Genomic DNA, 16147 nt, shown 5'->3' with positions numbered 1-16147 from the left:
GGGTGCCCTGTAGTGGTAGACACACCGCAGATTGACGCGCCCTGGAGACAGAGGCATGGGCCCGCTGGGTGGGAGCTTTGCTGGTGTTCCCAGAGGGGTTTGGGTCTGTAGTGGCCTGTGCCTGTGTGAGGGGAACCGACTGTCCAGAGGTCCCCGATGGTCCGGGCTGGTCATCAGTGTCCAGGTCGACAGAGCTGCTGTCATCGCTGACGGCCTCTTGGGTGGGGGGTGTGGAGAATTCTGGGCCCTCCGTGGCGGTGTGTTGGCGGTTGGGTCCTGCAGGGGTATAGAGGTATGGTTATAGTTTCAATGTGTGGCATATGGGTGTATCTGTGGGTTCCCGTGTCCCCAAGTGCTGGCATTCGTGTGTGGGGGCTTTGGTGAGGGTGGCTTGTGGGGGGGATGTGTATATGCATTGGGCATGCTTTGGTGATGGGTGTCCATGCTTAGTGGACGCATGCAGGCCTAGGTTTTGGGATGTGTGGGTTGTGATGGTGAGACATTGGCAGGGAATAGGTGTGCTGGGGGTGGGGGTGAGGATGGTGGTGGGGGTGAGGATGGTGGTGGGGGTGAGGGTGGGGGTGAGGATGGGGGTGGGGGTGAGGGTGGGGTTCGAGGATGGGGGTGAGGGTTGGGGTATGATTTGGCATGCAGGTGGGGGGGAAGCAGTATTGAAGCTTCAACTTACCAGAATCCATTCCTCCGCCGACTCCTGCGAGGCCGTCAGGATGCAGGATGTTCAAGACTTCCTCCTCCCATGTTGTAAATTGTGGGGGTTGAGGTGGGGGTCCTCCGCCAGTCTTCTGCACGGCGATGTTGTGCCTGGATACCATGGAACGCACCTTCCCCCGTAGGTCGTTCCATCGCTTCCTGATGTCTTCCCGATTTCTGGGGTGCTGTCCCACAGCGTTGACCCTGTCGACAATCCTCTGCCATAGCTCCGTCCTCCGGGCAATGCTGGTGTATTGGATCTGTGTGCCGAAGAGCTGGGGCTCTACCCGAACGATTTCCTCCACCATGACCCTGAGTTCTTCGTCTGAGAAGCGGGGGTGTCTTTGGGGTGCCATGGAGTGGTGTGTATGATGTGTGGGGTGGAGTATGTGTAGTTAAGTGTGTTGAGTGTGGTGGTGTGTGTTGTTTTGTGTGTGGATATTGTGTGGGTGATGGTGTAGTGTGCCTCTGTGTGATGGTGTTCTGTGATCGCTGCTGTGTCTCTCAGTGCTTCTTTTTGGATTTTGGTCGAAGGGGTTTGTGGGTGATGTGGGTGTGTGTTTTATATTGTATTGTGTGTGTGGGAGTGGTGTGTGTATGTGTATCAGGTGTGTGGAATTCAAATCGTCCAATGTGGCTGAGTTTTGTTCGTTTGTGTGTATTCTGACCGCGGCGGGGTGTACCGCCAATGGAAAACCGCGTTTGAAAGACCGCCGCGTGGATTCGTGGGTCGTAATGGCATGGGCGTATTTCTGTTGGCGTGACGGTGGAGGTTTGGTCACCTCCACTTTTCCGCCGACCGCTGGTCTGGCGGTCTGTTGTGGCTGTCGGATTTTCGGAGGTTTGGCTGCTGCGGGTCAGAATGACCGTGGCGGGTTACCGCGACCGCGGCGGAATTATGGAGGATTTCTGACCGGCGGTAGGCGCCTTTTACCGCCGAGGTCAGAATGACCACCATAGTCCTTTAACTAATAAGTTGGGTATTATATCTAGATATAGTTAAAAATATGGGTACCATTTAAAATCATTAAAAAGATTAGTTAGACAGCCATAAGATTCTCAGCTAATGTAGTCGTTCCGTACATAGGACCAAGAGGCGCCCTTCAATACTTTTACATGAGATTTCTCTAGTTTGTGTGGATTCTCCCAAAAATCTCCTAAACCCAATATGCCTAACCAGCTACATACATGTTTAACCCATGGAATAGAAACAGAATTTGGACATTTTAACAGTTCTAAAAGTGAGATCTTGTATACGACCAATTCCGGGACGATCCATAGCCTCACCCAGTATAACAGGGGACGTAAGATAATTAGGTCGGCTATCCGTTTTAGAACATTGGGATTAATGGGGTGCTGGGAGGGCACTCGCATAGAGCCCTCGCAAAGCTGTTCTCATTTATGGTTATCCTGCTGCTATCGGAAAACCCCCATATCTCCGCACCATAGACAGCGGCTCCCTGTGCCTTGGCTACATAAATCTTAATCGCTGCGGATACAGCTTTGGCCGTCGTGCTCCTATAAAAGCGCTGTATGGATGCTGCACTATGTTGCAGGAGCCCAGCACTTTTACTAGTCTGTTCTTCCCAGTGTGATGTGTCTGTGAGCCTTACACCCAAATAATCGATGGAAGTAACCTGGTCCAAAATATTACTGTCCAACCTTATAGTGCATTTCTTCCGGGAGCCAGAACGAAGTACCATCAATTTAGTTTTCTTAAAATTCAGCTCTAGACCATAATTCCGGCACAATAGATTAAATCTGTCCACAAGAATTTGTAAGCCCATAGGAGTCTTTGAGATGAGTACTGAGTCATCTGCAAAGAGAAGAATAGGGATTTCTGGGTAACTAAGGTGGGAGCATCGTTTTGGCATGCCATTACTACCTGCACCACCTCGTTAATAAATAAGGAAAACAAGAGCGGTGCGAGCACGCACCCCTGATGGACTCCTCTATTTATGGGGAATTTATCGGTCAGCTGACCTATGTTACCCCATCTCACTTGTGCGTATGTATCTTCATGCATACGCTCCAGTTGGTGAATTATGCTAACTGGGATCGCAATTCTGTATAACACTTCCCACAGCTTCTCTCTTGGGACTAAATCGAACGCGGATCACAGATCAACAAAAACGGCATATAGGGGTTGCTTTGCCAGGACTACATATTTCCAGTATAACACGGCCAACCTAAAAGCCTCATCCACCGTACTTATTCTAGGTCGGAACCCTGCCCGAAGAGGAGAAAGAATCTGGTGCTCTGTAACCCAACTCGATAGTTTACCTAAAAGCTGTTTGGAAAAGATTTTTTGCAAATTATCGATGAGACTAATCGGTCTATAGTTTATGGGGAGATTTACATTACCCTTTTTGTAGATGGGAATGATTTTGGCACCCTTCCATGAAGAGGGAATCCGTCCCCCTTCTGCAATTTTGTTAGTAAGTTGGTTAATGTACCAGGTCCATATAACTGGCTCTGATCTATAGAGGTCACCTGGAATTTTATCTGGTCCTGGGGCTTTGCCAGGTTTAAGGGAGTTGATTGCGTCAGCAGTTTCTTTTAAAGAAAAACAAATGTGGTCCTCAGGGCCACGAAGGCTCCCATCTGGGGGAATAATGACAGAGTTTACATCTGGTAATTTGGGGGGATCTAATCCCACATTGTTAGTATCGGAGCCCCAGAAATAACAATTTTATCATAAAGGAGAGAGAAATGCTCCACCCAACATTCCGGTTGGAGATGGTTCCGTAAACTGGTCCTGCCCCTTTCTCAGGTTTGGTCAACAATTCCCAAAACAGTGTGTTATTATTGGACTTCGAAGCGTCCAACAGCTCCTGCCAGATAGAGTCTTCCCAGGATTTCTTTGAACATAGAGTGGTCTTCTTATAAAGACGTCTAGCTTGTTGGATTTCCCCCAGGGTCGCGTTCACAATAGCTTGTTTTAGCCCAGATTTGGCCCTCGAACATGAATCATCGAACTATCTGTTATTGACCAAGGCCCCACGTTGTGGTCTTACCCCAATCTTTTTATAGAACATACTTTGTAATTTATCAGTCATGGTTTCATGTATGCAAAGAATTGGGATCGCCGTTGGGTCATAGTCTTCAAAAGCTTTCAAATTATCTATAAAAATTTGATAAATCTCACATAACAGATTAGGGTTTGACATCACTTTTGGCCACCCAAACTTCATATGTGCTTTATTCAGGGTAGGAGAAGGAACCATTGTGAGTTGGGTGTTCAAGGTTCTTCCAAATAGGTTCCCAGAGAGGTAGAGTAACAGAGGATAATGGTCACTCTCACATCTAGAGTCCACCCTCATGTCTCTCAACAGGGGCCATAGTCGCACATCCACTAAGAAGTAATCAATGACACTTGTCGTTGAGCCTCATTTAAATGTAGGTACAAGGTTTAGATCGGAGGGAGTACAACCATTGCAGGCCCTAAGGCCGAACTTTAAACATAGTGAGGCCAGCTGGACAGCAACTCGGGACTGTGGAAAAGGGAGATCGCCATTCAGTTGTGCAATCCCCCATAGTTTGTCCTCCTCCACAGGAGCACCGAAGGTTCAAAAGTACAATTTACATCACAGGCTACTATTAAATACAATTTGGTTTGTATGGTATCAAGGAAATCAGAAAGCAAGGTTAAAGTCGGATATTCAGATCCTCGGGAAACAGATTGTGCATAAACATTAATAAGGATTACATTAAAACTCTGTTGAAAGGAAATTTGCAACCCCATCAAATCAGGACAATCAACTTTTAAAACCTTGTAATGTTTAAAAGAATTAAAAGTCCCCCTTTTGCATGGCCTGTCACTTTTTCTGATGGCTGAGCAGGAATGTTAAAAGAAAGAAACCCGTCTATAAAAATGCTATCCTCAACCCAGGTTTCTTGGAAAAGACACACATCTTGAGATTTTCTGCATGTGCACCAGTCTATTATCGACAGGCCAGTAGTGTCGAACTCAATACCATAGGAATTGGAACGAGCAGCCTCAAGGATCGGCTCGATTTTGGTGATCTCATCAGTCTATTCATGTATGGTTCCTCTAGTTTGTCCTTGGGTGAGGCTTTCTGGACTGGAGACAGTCATACAAATTCGGAATGCATAGGTTCATCTGGCTCCCGGGGATCCCTCCTAATGGTGTGGGCAAACTGACCATGCGCAAGGACCTGCCTTGTATCGTCTAATTCGGACACTAAGGTGATGCATCAAAATCAATGAGTTGATCCGCCAAGGTCTTGTCGAAAAACTCGATTGAGATTACATCGAAATTCGACCCAAAGGGGCTCCATCTTTTGGTTTTAGAAATATCCAAGCGTATGACTGAAAGACAATTCTGTTGGAAACGTAGCTAGTGGGTAACCTTATTAATCCGAGACTCATGGTCCTTAACAGTCTTGGCGGAATCTTTCTTTACTTTTATTGAACCACAAATGCATTCTTATGATCAGTCACAAAGTATCTCAGCGTTTTAGAGCCGAAGAAGAACATCATAAGCCCTTACAAGTGACTGTATTAGAACATGGTTGCCATACCCATTGATTTTAATGGAAGTGCAAAGTTGAAACGGGACATGCGTCCACTTTTGATAATGTGGTGACACCCTGGAAAAGCCAGTAGGCTTGTCTTATTACCAATATTTTGTGATGTTGCATTTGGTATAGGTGTTTTTTTTTTCTCATAGTGTTCAGGACCGACTAGTGGTGTAACATGATGTGAGGGTTTCACAAAAGGTATTTCTAGCTACTGTGCTATGTTTTCAGCAGTGTGAGTAATAAAAGTACTTTTCCTGACCAGTCAATGATTTAATGAGTGTTGTTGTTTCCTACCAATGGTAAGTCTACCTTCCCTGAGTAGGCCGCATACTACTCTTCTTTGCTATTATGCTAAATCCTCTAATGGGTTTCTTGGCTTCTATTAATACAACAGTTGCAGGCTTAATACTTGTGAGTGAGTCACATCCTTCCAAACTAATGACCCAATTTATTTCACCACTCCATTGTGGCTGGTACGAAATCATGCATGGGTCCCAGTCAACTGTGCAAATTGCTGCTTTATGTTTTACTGTAGCATTATCCCTGAAAACTATAAAAATCCAGATATATGCATCCTGTTATCCATTTTAATCATTTTTGCCTTTTTGTTCAACAAAAGTTTTTTTTCCTGAAGTTCAAGATTAGTTTAGATTTTTTTTTTTTCCCATGGAACTTGCCTGCTTTTGGGATAGCTACTTAGATTAACTAAACATTCAGTTAAAGTTGTTTTGTCATATAACCAGGGTGCATTTACTAAATAGATATATGCCCCACCTCTCAAATTCAAAAACTGCACTTCGTAGTACATCTTGTACTACTATAGTAGTACTACAAAACTTACTACCAAGTGCTATTGATAAACTGCACCTTTTTAGTAACTTACACTTTTGTAGTAAATCCCTACTTCCATTATTTTACCTGGGAGAGTGTTTCAGTACTAGCATAGTATTGGACTTGCATTGAAAGTGTAAATTACTACATAAATTTAAATTACTACAAATGTGCAGTATGTGAATGCCAAGAGGTAGTAAGCTTACTGAAAAGTTTAAACGTGTTCAAAAGTGTAAATCACCCTTGTAAATCAGGTTTACTAAATCTGATCAATAACCCAGTGCCTACCACAGCTGAAGAGAGTCATGTTCTGAAATAGTCATGGATTATGATTGCCACCGCAATGAGTACCTGCCTAATTGTTTCTCTACCAGTGATCTAGATGTAATAGAGCTGGACTAATGGCCTCTTTGGATTTGGAACTGTGATAAATCTAAGTTTAAGTGCTGCGTGCCTGAACTTGGGCCAAAGGTAAAATTCCCACTTACGGTGCATATGTATTTCTTTAGCATTAGTCACCATAGATGTACCTTCCTTGACAAGTTAGGAGAGCAACAGCTATATGACGTATTTTTAACCTGTCTTTCTACACGGTGGACTTTGTTGGGATTCTTAGGAATTCTTTTGCTGACATATATACCTAAGTGTGCAGAGTATACATGGGTTCAGGGGGCACTGTGCCACTGGAACCAAGCTGTACCTGCCTGAAGATCCCTAACTAGGGTGAAGCTGGTCGTAGGTTGCTTGTGTTCCGGTGCAGGGAGGAGCTGGCCTGACAGTTCGGGCTGGACTGTTTCCATGAGGCACAAGGTCAAGACTGATTTGCATAAAGCTCGGTCTATACTGAGGTGGCATGGTGGGTGAAAAATATTAGATTGGGATGCAGCCCAAGTGATTGCCAGTGGCTGAGAATAATCCAGGCATTCCATCCATCACTTTTCTGTTTTTGTGTGTGACCCCCTAAATCTATTGGGTACGTCCAGACATGGTGCCAGGCTCTCTGTGCCAGTGAAACCAAGCTATAACTGGCTGAAGAGCCCTAACTAGTGCAGAACTGGCCCTGAGTTGTGTGTGTTCTGGTTCAGGGAGGACCTGGCCTAGCAGTGCAGGCTAGACTGTGCCATGAGGAACAGAGTCAAGACGGATGTGCATTTGGCTAGGTCTAAACTGAGGTGGCATGGTAGGCATACAATGATGGATTCAGATTCTGCCCCAAGTGATTATTGTGAGAATTCCCTCTATCACCTTGTTTTTGTATTTGACATATATACTTAGTCATTGTAAATCCAGCATTGGGAAAGAGATGTAATTGAAAGAACTGGACTGCACTGCACAACCAGCTAGTAATGGGTTGTATGGTCATAATCCATGAAAATTAGGATCATAGTCCACTAGTATTCTGCAAGGCTATGGGACTATTCATCTGTAGTGGCAGACATTCAGCACTGTAGGTGGAAATGTTATATGACTGCATCCAGCACCCTGTGCCATGCCACCAGTGACATTACACACCTGCAAGCACCCTCAGAATCAGCATAGGTCAGCCTACTACACAGGTGCACAGACAACCAGAGTATACCACACTACAAATTGAATAGATCCAATTGCTCAGGGTGATATGGCGACTGTGTGAAGTCTGCCTGAGAATGGGCTGTTGATAAATGATAAGCCTGAACTCCAAGAACAAATTAAAGGGAACTCCATGGGGTTGGGATATCTGTTGGGATATCTGTGGGAATGCAGGGGAAAGCTAGTGCTTCCAGTTTAGATTTCTAAGGCAGCTGGACTGTAAATTGGGTTACCAATTAGTACAATTAAGACTTTCAGCACAACCACCATTGCATACACTCATATATGCAAATTGAAGTGAGGGTGGTCCAGATAGCATAGAGCTGAGAGCTTGCACAGATCCTGAAGTGGACTGATCACTTAGCTTGGACTTAAGAAGAGCCCCACACAGCCTCTTACAGAGTTATGAGTGACCCTGTGTGTATGCCTGATCATCTGTATTTGTGAAATTATGAGTGAGCTCTGATAGCCAAGACTCATTTGAGCCTATTGTTGCAGGAGGGATCTCTGGGCTCATTCTTGAGGAATGGGTCTTGTTTTCTATCATCATTATATTTTGAGCAAGAGAGTGAGAAGAACAAAAGGAAAAAAAGAAAGAGGAAGAGAAATAGAGCAAAAGAGAGCTGAAGAGAGACAGAAGGGATGGTAGGAGCCTGCAAGAGTGGAAAAGAAGCAGACTGTATATGGCGGTGGATAAAAGAGGCACGACGTGGAACTGAGAATTGACAGCCTTGCTCTTTAGCAGCCTAGACATTCAGCAATGCTGGTGGTGGGTGTGTGAGAAGAACTTTGAGCCCTGGCACTTATAATCTTACAAATGCGACACTGCTGATAGTATACACTCCTGCATGAGTGAGACAATGGTCAATGTGCCTGTTGACACCCAACTGAGGAAGACTAGGCAGGGTCTATTTGGTCTAAAGAAATGCCCCCTGTGGATCTTGAGTTGGATTCCATTATGAAAAGAGAGTGTATGTGACTGCTCAAAGTGCCAGCACTCATACATGTTGTCAATAACTGATCAGAGGACCAGGAGTTGGCAGAAAACAATACAGTTCGCACCAGTTTGAACATTTGGTTACTTCAGAATATGGGTTTTTTAGTTTGCTGTCTTCACAGCCAGGAAATACACATATGTCTTCTCATGTCCCTCCTGAAGGGCAGCAACTACACACAATCATGTGCTGATGGCTTTCACACAGGATGACATGTAGTAACATTCAGCTACATCATAGGTTGGTAGACTATTTGACATTTGCTGAGTGTCTTTAAGTAGTTATCTGAATATAATTAAGAAAGTGTCCCTTTCTTGGTTTTGTGTAGAAAAATGTCATTGGGAGCAGCCATGAGATCTGGAAATTGGAGCACTGTCACTGAGTTTATCATGCTGGGTCTCACCAGTGACCCCAACCTGCAAATCCTGCTATTTCTATTACTGCTTCCAGTCTATATTTTCACTCTTCTGGGCAACATCAGCATCCTAGTTATTGTTGGCTGCAACACTCACCTTCCGACACCCATGTATTTCTTTCTCACCCAACTATCATGCCTTGACCTTATGTACTCTTCTGTTATTTCCCCCAAGATGCTGGTTGATCTACTGTCTAAGAAGAAGGCCATCTCCCTTTATGGCTGTGTAACTCAAGTATTCTTTTTTGGTGCTACTGGCAGCACTGAATTCATCCTCCTGGCAGCTATGGCCTTTGACCGCTATGTGGCAGTATGTAACCCACTGCTGTATACAGTCACCATGACAAACCGTACCTGCATGCATTTGGTTGCATGGTCATACGTAGCGGGGTTTATGCACTCTCTGATTCATGCAGGTTGCTTGCATCGCCTGACTTGTTGTGGTCCTGATATTATGAACCACTTTGTTTGTGATTACCCTGTGCTGCTGAAGCTGTCCTGCACTGACATTTCCATCAATGATTTAGTGCGTTTTGTTTTTGCTTCCTTAGTTGTGTTAAGTTCTCTGATTGTTATACTCATCTCTTATGCCTTCATCATCCTTTCAATACTGAAGATTCGCACAACAGCCAAGAGATGGACAGCCGCCTCCACCTGCATCTCCCATTTCACCTGTGTCTTCCTCTCTTATGGCACTATCCTGTTCATGGAGCTGCGGCCTAACTCAAGTTCTTCAGAGGAACAGGACAAAGTAGTAGCTGTTATCTCCACTGTGGTAATTCCTGCTCTGAACCCTCTGATCTATAGCCTGAGAAACCAAGAGATGAAAGAAACTGTGCAGAAGATGTATCAGAAAATAAGTCACCAGTGGTGAACCTTGACCTTAACTAGTTTTTAGAGAATGAAACATGGCTGTAGAAAGCATGTGACTGGTAGCAGGATGTATAGTATAAACACCAGCTCACCTAACGTGGCCGTACCTTACACAATATTGTTTTAAGCAAGAGCTAGGGCACAGCCAGTTAAATAGTGATTTCAGGCCAAACTAATATAGTTATATTATTGACTGAACACAAAAAACAGAGCAAGTGATTGCGCTCATTGTACTAAATGCAGAAAAACCATTTGATTTGATATAGTGGGCATTGTGGAAAGGTTTTTCCTTCCTCAGCAACCTTTAAACTGCATACATTTCGCTCACCAAGGCGTGTGGCAAGCAGACACATGCTTGAACTTTTCAGAAAGTCATATAGAATCAGACAACGATTCCAACTCTCTCCAATACTTTTTGATTTATATCTAGTACCACTGTAGGTTGCAATACTAGGCAAAACACTCTTGTTTGCTCTTATTTGATGAGCATCATATATATGTTCCGCTAATGTCAATGACATTGTAATTTACCTTAATCAAGATGACACTTTATTAGCAATGGAACAGTTGGCACCTGAATTTTGCATGTAGTTAAGATAAAAGACTGGGGAGTCTGTGAGGTACAACAGTTATATCCAATCTTCAAAATGAACTAGTGCTAGTGTTCCCTATGAAATCATTTTATACTATTGGAAGATCAACTGAACAAACCAAATGTTGGAATAAGTGGAACACAGAACTAACAAAAATCAACCTCTGATTTACAAATTCTCCCTAGAACTATTTCATGTACTTTGGAGAAGTCATTGTGAAATGTGTGACTGCAGGTAAATGTGAGGAACATAGGTGCATAATATAGAAAAGGTTAGCAAATATAGGGAGTGGTATGTTGAGAGGAGGGCTACAGGTTCTTCTCAGCAAAAGAATGAATAAGAGGGTATTTTCGCAACATAGCATATCACGCAGCATTTTGCCTTCTATACATTATTGCATTTTATACATGGTGATTTCCCACCCGGAATTAGAGAATCTCTTCAAGGACTGACATGAAAAACTGTTAGATGTGGCTCTTTTTGCAGGGTCATCAATAAACGTTTGCCTCCTTGCTCCCATATTTTTTACCTGTTTTTGTTGGGGTTAGGACTCTGAGCACCTTACCACTGCTAACCAGTGCTAAAGTGCATATGGTCTCTGTGTAAATTGTATTGGTGATTGGTTTATCCATGATTGGCATATTTGATTTACTAGTAAAGTGCACTAGAAGTGTCCAGGGCCTGTAAATCAAATACTACTAGTGGGCCTGCAGCACTGGTTGTGCTACCCACATTAGTAGCCCTGTAAAGATTGCTCAGACCTGCCACTGCAGTATCTCTATGTGCAGTTTTCAACTGACAATTCGACTTTGCATGTGTACCCACATGCCAGGCCTAAACCTTCCCTTTTCATACATGTAAAACACCCCAAAAGTAGGGCGTAGGTAGCCCCATTGGCAGGGTGCAGTCTATGTTAAAGGTGGGACTGATGTGTGTTACAAGACTTCACTGCTGCAAAGCCTAGCTCTCTCATAGGTTAACACGGGGGCTGCCTTTAAATATTATTAAAGTGGAGATTCCCTTTGAGAGCAGAGGGGAATATGGAGTTGGGGGTCTCTGAACTGAATTTTATGGATCAAATCTGTTTATTTGTATTTCAATTATAAACAATGCATATGCAACACTACATGATAAGACCATTGCAATAACATACAATGTGCTCTATGCAAATCTGTAAGACAAGGAAAACCTAAATAAGTAACGTAAATAAAGCATCGAACATAGTTTCCCCACAGGTGGCTTACAAAGTCATTTCAATATTGTACTTCCCCAGGACTTGTATCTGCGTAGTTATGGCCCCGGGTATGAGCAAGCATAGCACACCCTTTTCTCCACCCTTAAATCAGCTTCAAAACCCTCAAATAAGTTGGGCATGTTAGTGCTGTGAACTCCGTTGACAGTATTTGTAAGAATGATTGCCACAATTCCTTGAAATCTTCACTATTCTGCAATGAGGACAGGGTAAGTTTTTCCATGGCGAGAATAAACCATAGCTTATGAAGCCATAGTGTTAGCGTCGGGACCTGATCGGACCCCCACCTACTCAACAACAGTTGTATGGCTGCATTTAATGCTAAGGCCATCTGTCTACCCTTCATTGACCTCAAAGGGAAGGTAAGCACATTGGGAATGCCCAGCAAGATGAACACAGGAAATCTAGGTATATGAGTATCGAAATCCGAGTCAAGAGTATCTAATATACTCTCCCAATACCGATGGAGCTTAGGGCAGTGCCATAGGAGGTGGATGAGAGAACCGGACATTCCACACCCTCTCCAACACAATTCTGACTTAACTGGATCCCAGGCATGGATCCTTGCCGGAGTATAGTACCAGTAGGATGCCACTTTATAAGCTGACTCTGTTCCTGCCGCATTATAAGCAGTGTGATGTGTTCTGTAAAAGATGCTCTCCCACTCTTCCTCTGAGAGTTCTCTCTCTAGCTCCCTCTCCCATCTCAGCTGACCCTTAGTTTTGGGCAGTTGGACCCCCCCTTGCAGGAGAGCATAAAGCATAGAGATCAATCGCTTATCATCCTTTTTTGTTATAATCCATTTTTCAAATGGTGTTAAGGGCCTATCTATTGGCAGGCAACAGGGCCCAATGTCGTATCTGATAGTACATCATCCTGTCTGCCTCCGACAAGCCATATGTCTCCCTCATCTGGTCAAAGGGGATCACACCCTGTTCATCAAAGAAACAGCCCACCCTTTTACAACCCCCTGCATGCCAACGACGAAGCGCCTCGACTTGTAGGGCCGGACCGAAATCAGGATTCGCACCCAGAGGGGTCATTGGGGACGGAAAGGTCGTCAGGCCCAAGTGACTGGCCATGCTGTCCCACGCCCGCATCGACACCTCCGTGACCGGGGACACGTACAACCCACGGGCTCTGTGGCGGCTCTTCAACCAGGGCTCCTTCCAAATATGTGAGCCAGCCACCGCCTGGTCCAAGAAACACCAGTGCTTCTCGGAGGATGGGCGGTTCCACTCCAGTAGGAAATGCAATTGTGCGGCCTGAAAGTATCTCAGGAGGCAAGGAACAGCCTCGCCGCCTTCCCCTCCCATATAAATCTTAGGACCGCCGTCTGAAGGGCTGTTATTGTTCGCAGCGGGGGATCCGCCGGCAGTGCCTGAAATACACACAATACTCGCGGCAAGATGGTCATCTTGACGGCCGCCACCTGGCCCAACCAGGACAATTTAGGCCTCTCCCAGCTCTCCAGATCACGCAGTACCTCCCGCGTCAGCTTCATATAATTCAACGACGCTGTACAGGCAAGTGTAGGACCCAACTCCACCCCCAGGTATGGAAGCTTTGAGGAAGACCATATAAAGGGGAATCGGTCCCTCAAATCCTTTTCGTGTTCAGCGCTGATAAACCTACTCATAGCCTGCGACTTTAGCATATTGATTCGGAAACCCGAGACCCAACCAAATTCCTCAAGTACCTGCATTAGCGCAGGCAGCGAGGTCGTAGGTTCCGCCAAGGTAAGGATCACATCATCCGCGTATAATGAGATGAGATGCCTATCTCCCCCAAACTTAACGCCCACAATCCGAGGGTCATCACGAAGCTGCTGAGCCAAAGGTTCCATATACAAAGCAAACAAAAGTGGCGAGAGGGGGCACCCCTGCCGTGTTCCTCTTTGAATCAAAAATGGCAAAGAGAGCATCCCGTTAACCTGTACCGCCGCACGGGGCGCTCGGTAGATACATCGAATCCAAGCCATGAAACCAGGGCCCAACCCAAAACGCTCTAGCGTCTTAAACAGGTATGGCCAATGAACCCTATTGAACACCTTTTCAGCGTCAATAGAGAGGAAAAGCGCCTTCCTTCTAGAGCGTTCCGTTTTGTCCAATAAATGGAGCAATCGTTTGGTATTATCGTTACACTGTCGACTCGGTATGAATTCCGCCTGATCCGGATCAACCAAGCCTGGCATATAGTAGTTTAGACGATGCGCCAATATGCCTGTAAACAGTTTAGCATTGATATTTAGGAGCGAGAAAGGACTGTATGAAGCGCAATCCTCGGGGTCCTTTCCCGGCTTCGGAATTACCACAATAGTGGCATCAAGCACACTAGGCATGAGGGCCCCCGAGCATCGAAAGGAATAAAAAAGTCGCACCAAGACTGGGACGAGTTCCACGCAGAAGGTCTTATAAAAGAGTGCAGAGAAGCCGTCCAGCTCAGGCGTGAATATGCTGATATAACCTCTTCCGCCCTTATAGGTTGCTCCAAAGAAGCCAAATCCCCCTCCGGCATAGGCGTAATTGCTACACCCTCTAGAAAGGCCTCTGGAGAAGAAAAAACGGGCTCCTCAGCCTGATATAAAGCCTGATGAAACTCCGCAAAGGAGTCCGCTATTTGGTCACTTGTGTGTGCTTCGGCCCCCGAGGAAGAGCGAACCATTCGTATCATTGATGCCGTTTGCTGTGCTCGCAACATGTGCGCCAGTAACTTCCCACACTTATTACTACCCACATAGTACTTATGTTTGAGGCGCGCCACCACATATTCTGCCCTGTCCCAGTCCAGCCCTTTCAGCTGTTTCCTTACTTTCTCAAGCTCGCGCCAGACTCTTGGTGCCCCGGTGTGTTTATGTGAGCGCTCCAGCTCGCCCACCCGCCGTTCAAGATCTGCTCTAAGGAGTCTCCTTGCCCTGTAATCTCTAGCCGAGAGCGACATCACCTCCCCCCTAATGACAGCCTTCAGTGCCTCCCACAGCGTCGCCTCGCCAGTGGTCCCGTCGTCATTCCGGTCGAGGTAGTCTATTATAACTTTGCAGATCTCTTGCACTGTTACAGCGTTCTGAAGCAATGAGTCCCTAAACCGCCAACCCGCCGCACTCACTTGCTCCGTATTCGTGTAGACGACCACAGTAACAGGGGCGTGGTCCGAAAGAGACCGAGGCTCAATCAAAGAGTCCCTAATCCGGGATAGAAGTTCCTGCGAGACCAGGAAGAGGTCTAGGCAAGCATATGTCTTAGTCGCATCACCAAGTTGAAATTGCCCCCGACCAGAATGGTGCCATCTAGGAACTGCAACAGCAGAATTAAGGCTTGTTTTAAGAAAGCTTCCTGCTGAGAGTTAGGCGCGTACAAAGAGGCATTAGTGAAGGAAAAGCCCCCCAATCTCAGTCGCATGGCCAGAAGCCTCCCTTGTATCTCATGGAGTTTGGACACTACCTCTCCCGGAAATGAGCGCGCCAATAGGATCGCCACCCCCACGTGCTTTGTTGCTACCGAGGACCAAAACTGCCTAGGAACCACCTAGAGCACATGCGAAAGGTGTCTTTCGGACGAGATGCATCTCCTGAAGCAGACATATGTGACAGCCTGAGCTCTCTAAGGTGGACAAGACGGCGAGCCTCTTGGTGGGATTATTAAGCCCCCGAACATTCAAGCTCATAAATTTAATAAGCATGGGCTAAGTTAAAAGTCACAAGCAAAGAGGAGGAGAAAGTGCAGGAAGAAAATCCCCTTGCCAGATCTACTCCACCTATAACCACAAGCCCTGGGAGAATCTCCATTTAAATGCCAGTCCCGCCGGGAAACCCAGCAACAATCAACCATTACGCACAACAGGTGCACAAAACATATAAGTCCTCGCACATCCTTCCTCACGAGGAAAAGTCTCCAGAGGGCAGTAGAACCAGCCATGTGTGGTAATCGTCGTCCTACACCCCCGCCGCCCTGACCCCCTCCAACGGCCGACACGACGTTGGCAGCAAGGTCAACCACCAATCAGGACACCTCCGAGCTCTCTTCTCTACACCGAAGTTCCAGCTGCCACACTACTCCGAGCGGACTCCCTCTCCGATCTCAGCTCCGAGGCAGACGGACACTGCAGTTTCCGCTTCTTCTCCTTTCGTCGCCAACGGGGGCAGCCCTCCCCCGACAAGGCCGACCCCTCACTCGACACTTGGATTCATCCTCCAAGCCCAGGATCCGGGCCTCCTCCACAGTAGATGTCACCTGCCGGAGCTGCTCCTCCCAGTGAAAGACCAGGCGGAATGGGTGACCCCAAAAATAAGAAACGTTGTGCGCCCGGAGGTGTTCTGTGATCGGTCTGAATTCTCTCCTCCTTTGCAAAGTACGCACAGAGAGGTC

The 16147-nt window shown here is 46.0% G+C and overlaps 1 protein-coding gene across 1 annotated transcript; it reads left to right on the top strand.

Annotated features, from left to right (window-relative positions):
• Nucleotides 1–9000: 9000 nt before the first annotated feature.
• Nucleotides 9001–9939, top strand: LOC138287020 (olfactory receptor 5AP2-like). Its single transcript, XM_069227381.1, has one exon. The coding sequence runs from the start codon at nucleotides 9001–9003 to the stop codon at nucleotides 9937–9939; it is 939 nt and encodes a 312-aa protein (XP_069083482.1).
• The last annotated feature ends 6208 nt before the right edge of the window (nucleotides 9940–16147 follow it).

Source organism: Pleurodeles waltl, chromosome 4_1 (assembly GCF_031143425.1).
Source record: "Pleurodeles waltl isolate 20211129_DDA chromosome 4_1, aPleWal1.hap1.20221129, whole genome shotgun sequence".
Lineage (NCBI taxonomy): Eukaryota > Metazoa > Chordata > Amphibia > Caudata > Salamandridae > Pleurodeles > Pleurodeles waltl.
This window is presented reverse-complemented; position numbering and strand designations above follow the sequence as displayed.

Excerpts from the sequence above, each read along its gene's own strand:
- LOC138287020 (XM_069227381.1), top strand. The coding sequence starts at position 9,001 with ATGAGATCTGGAAATTGGAGCACTGTCACTGAGTTTATCATGCTGGGT.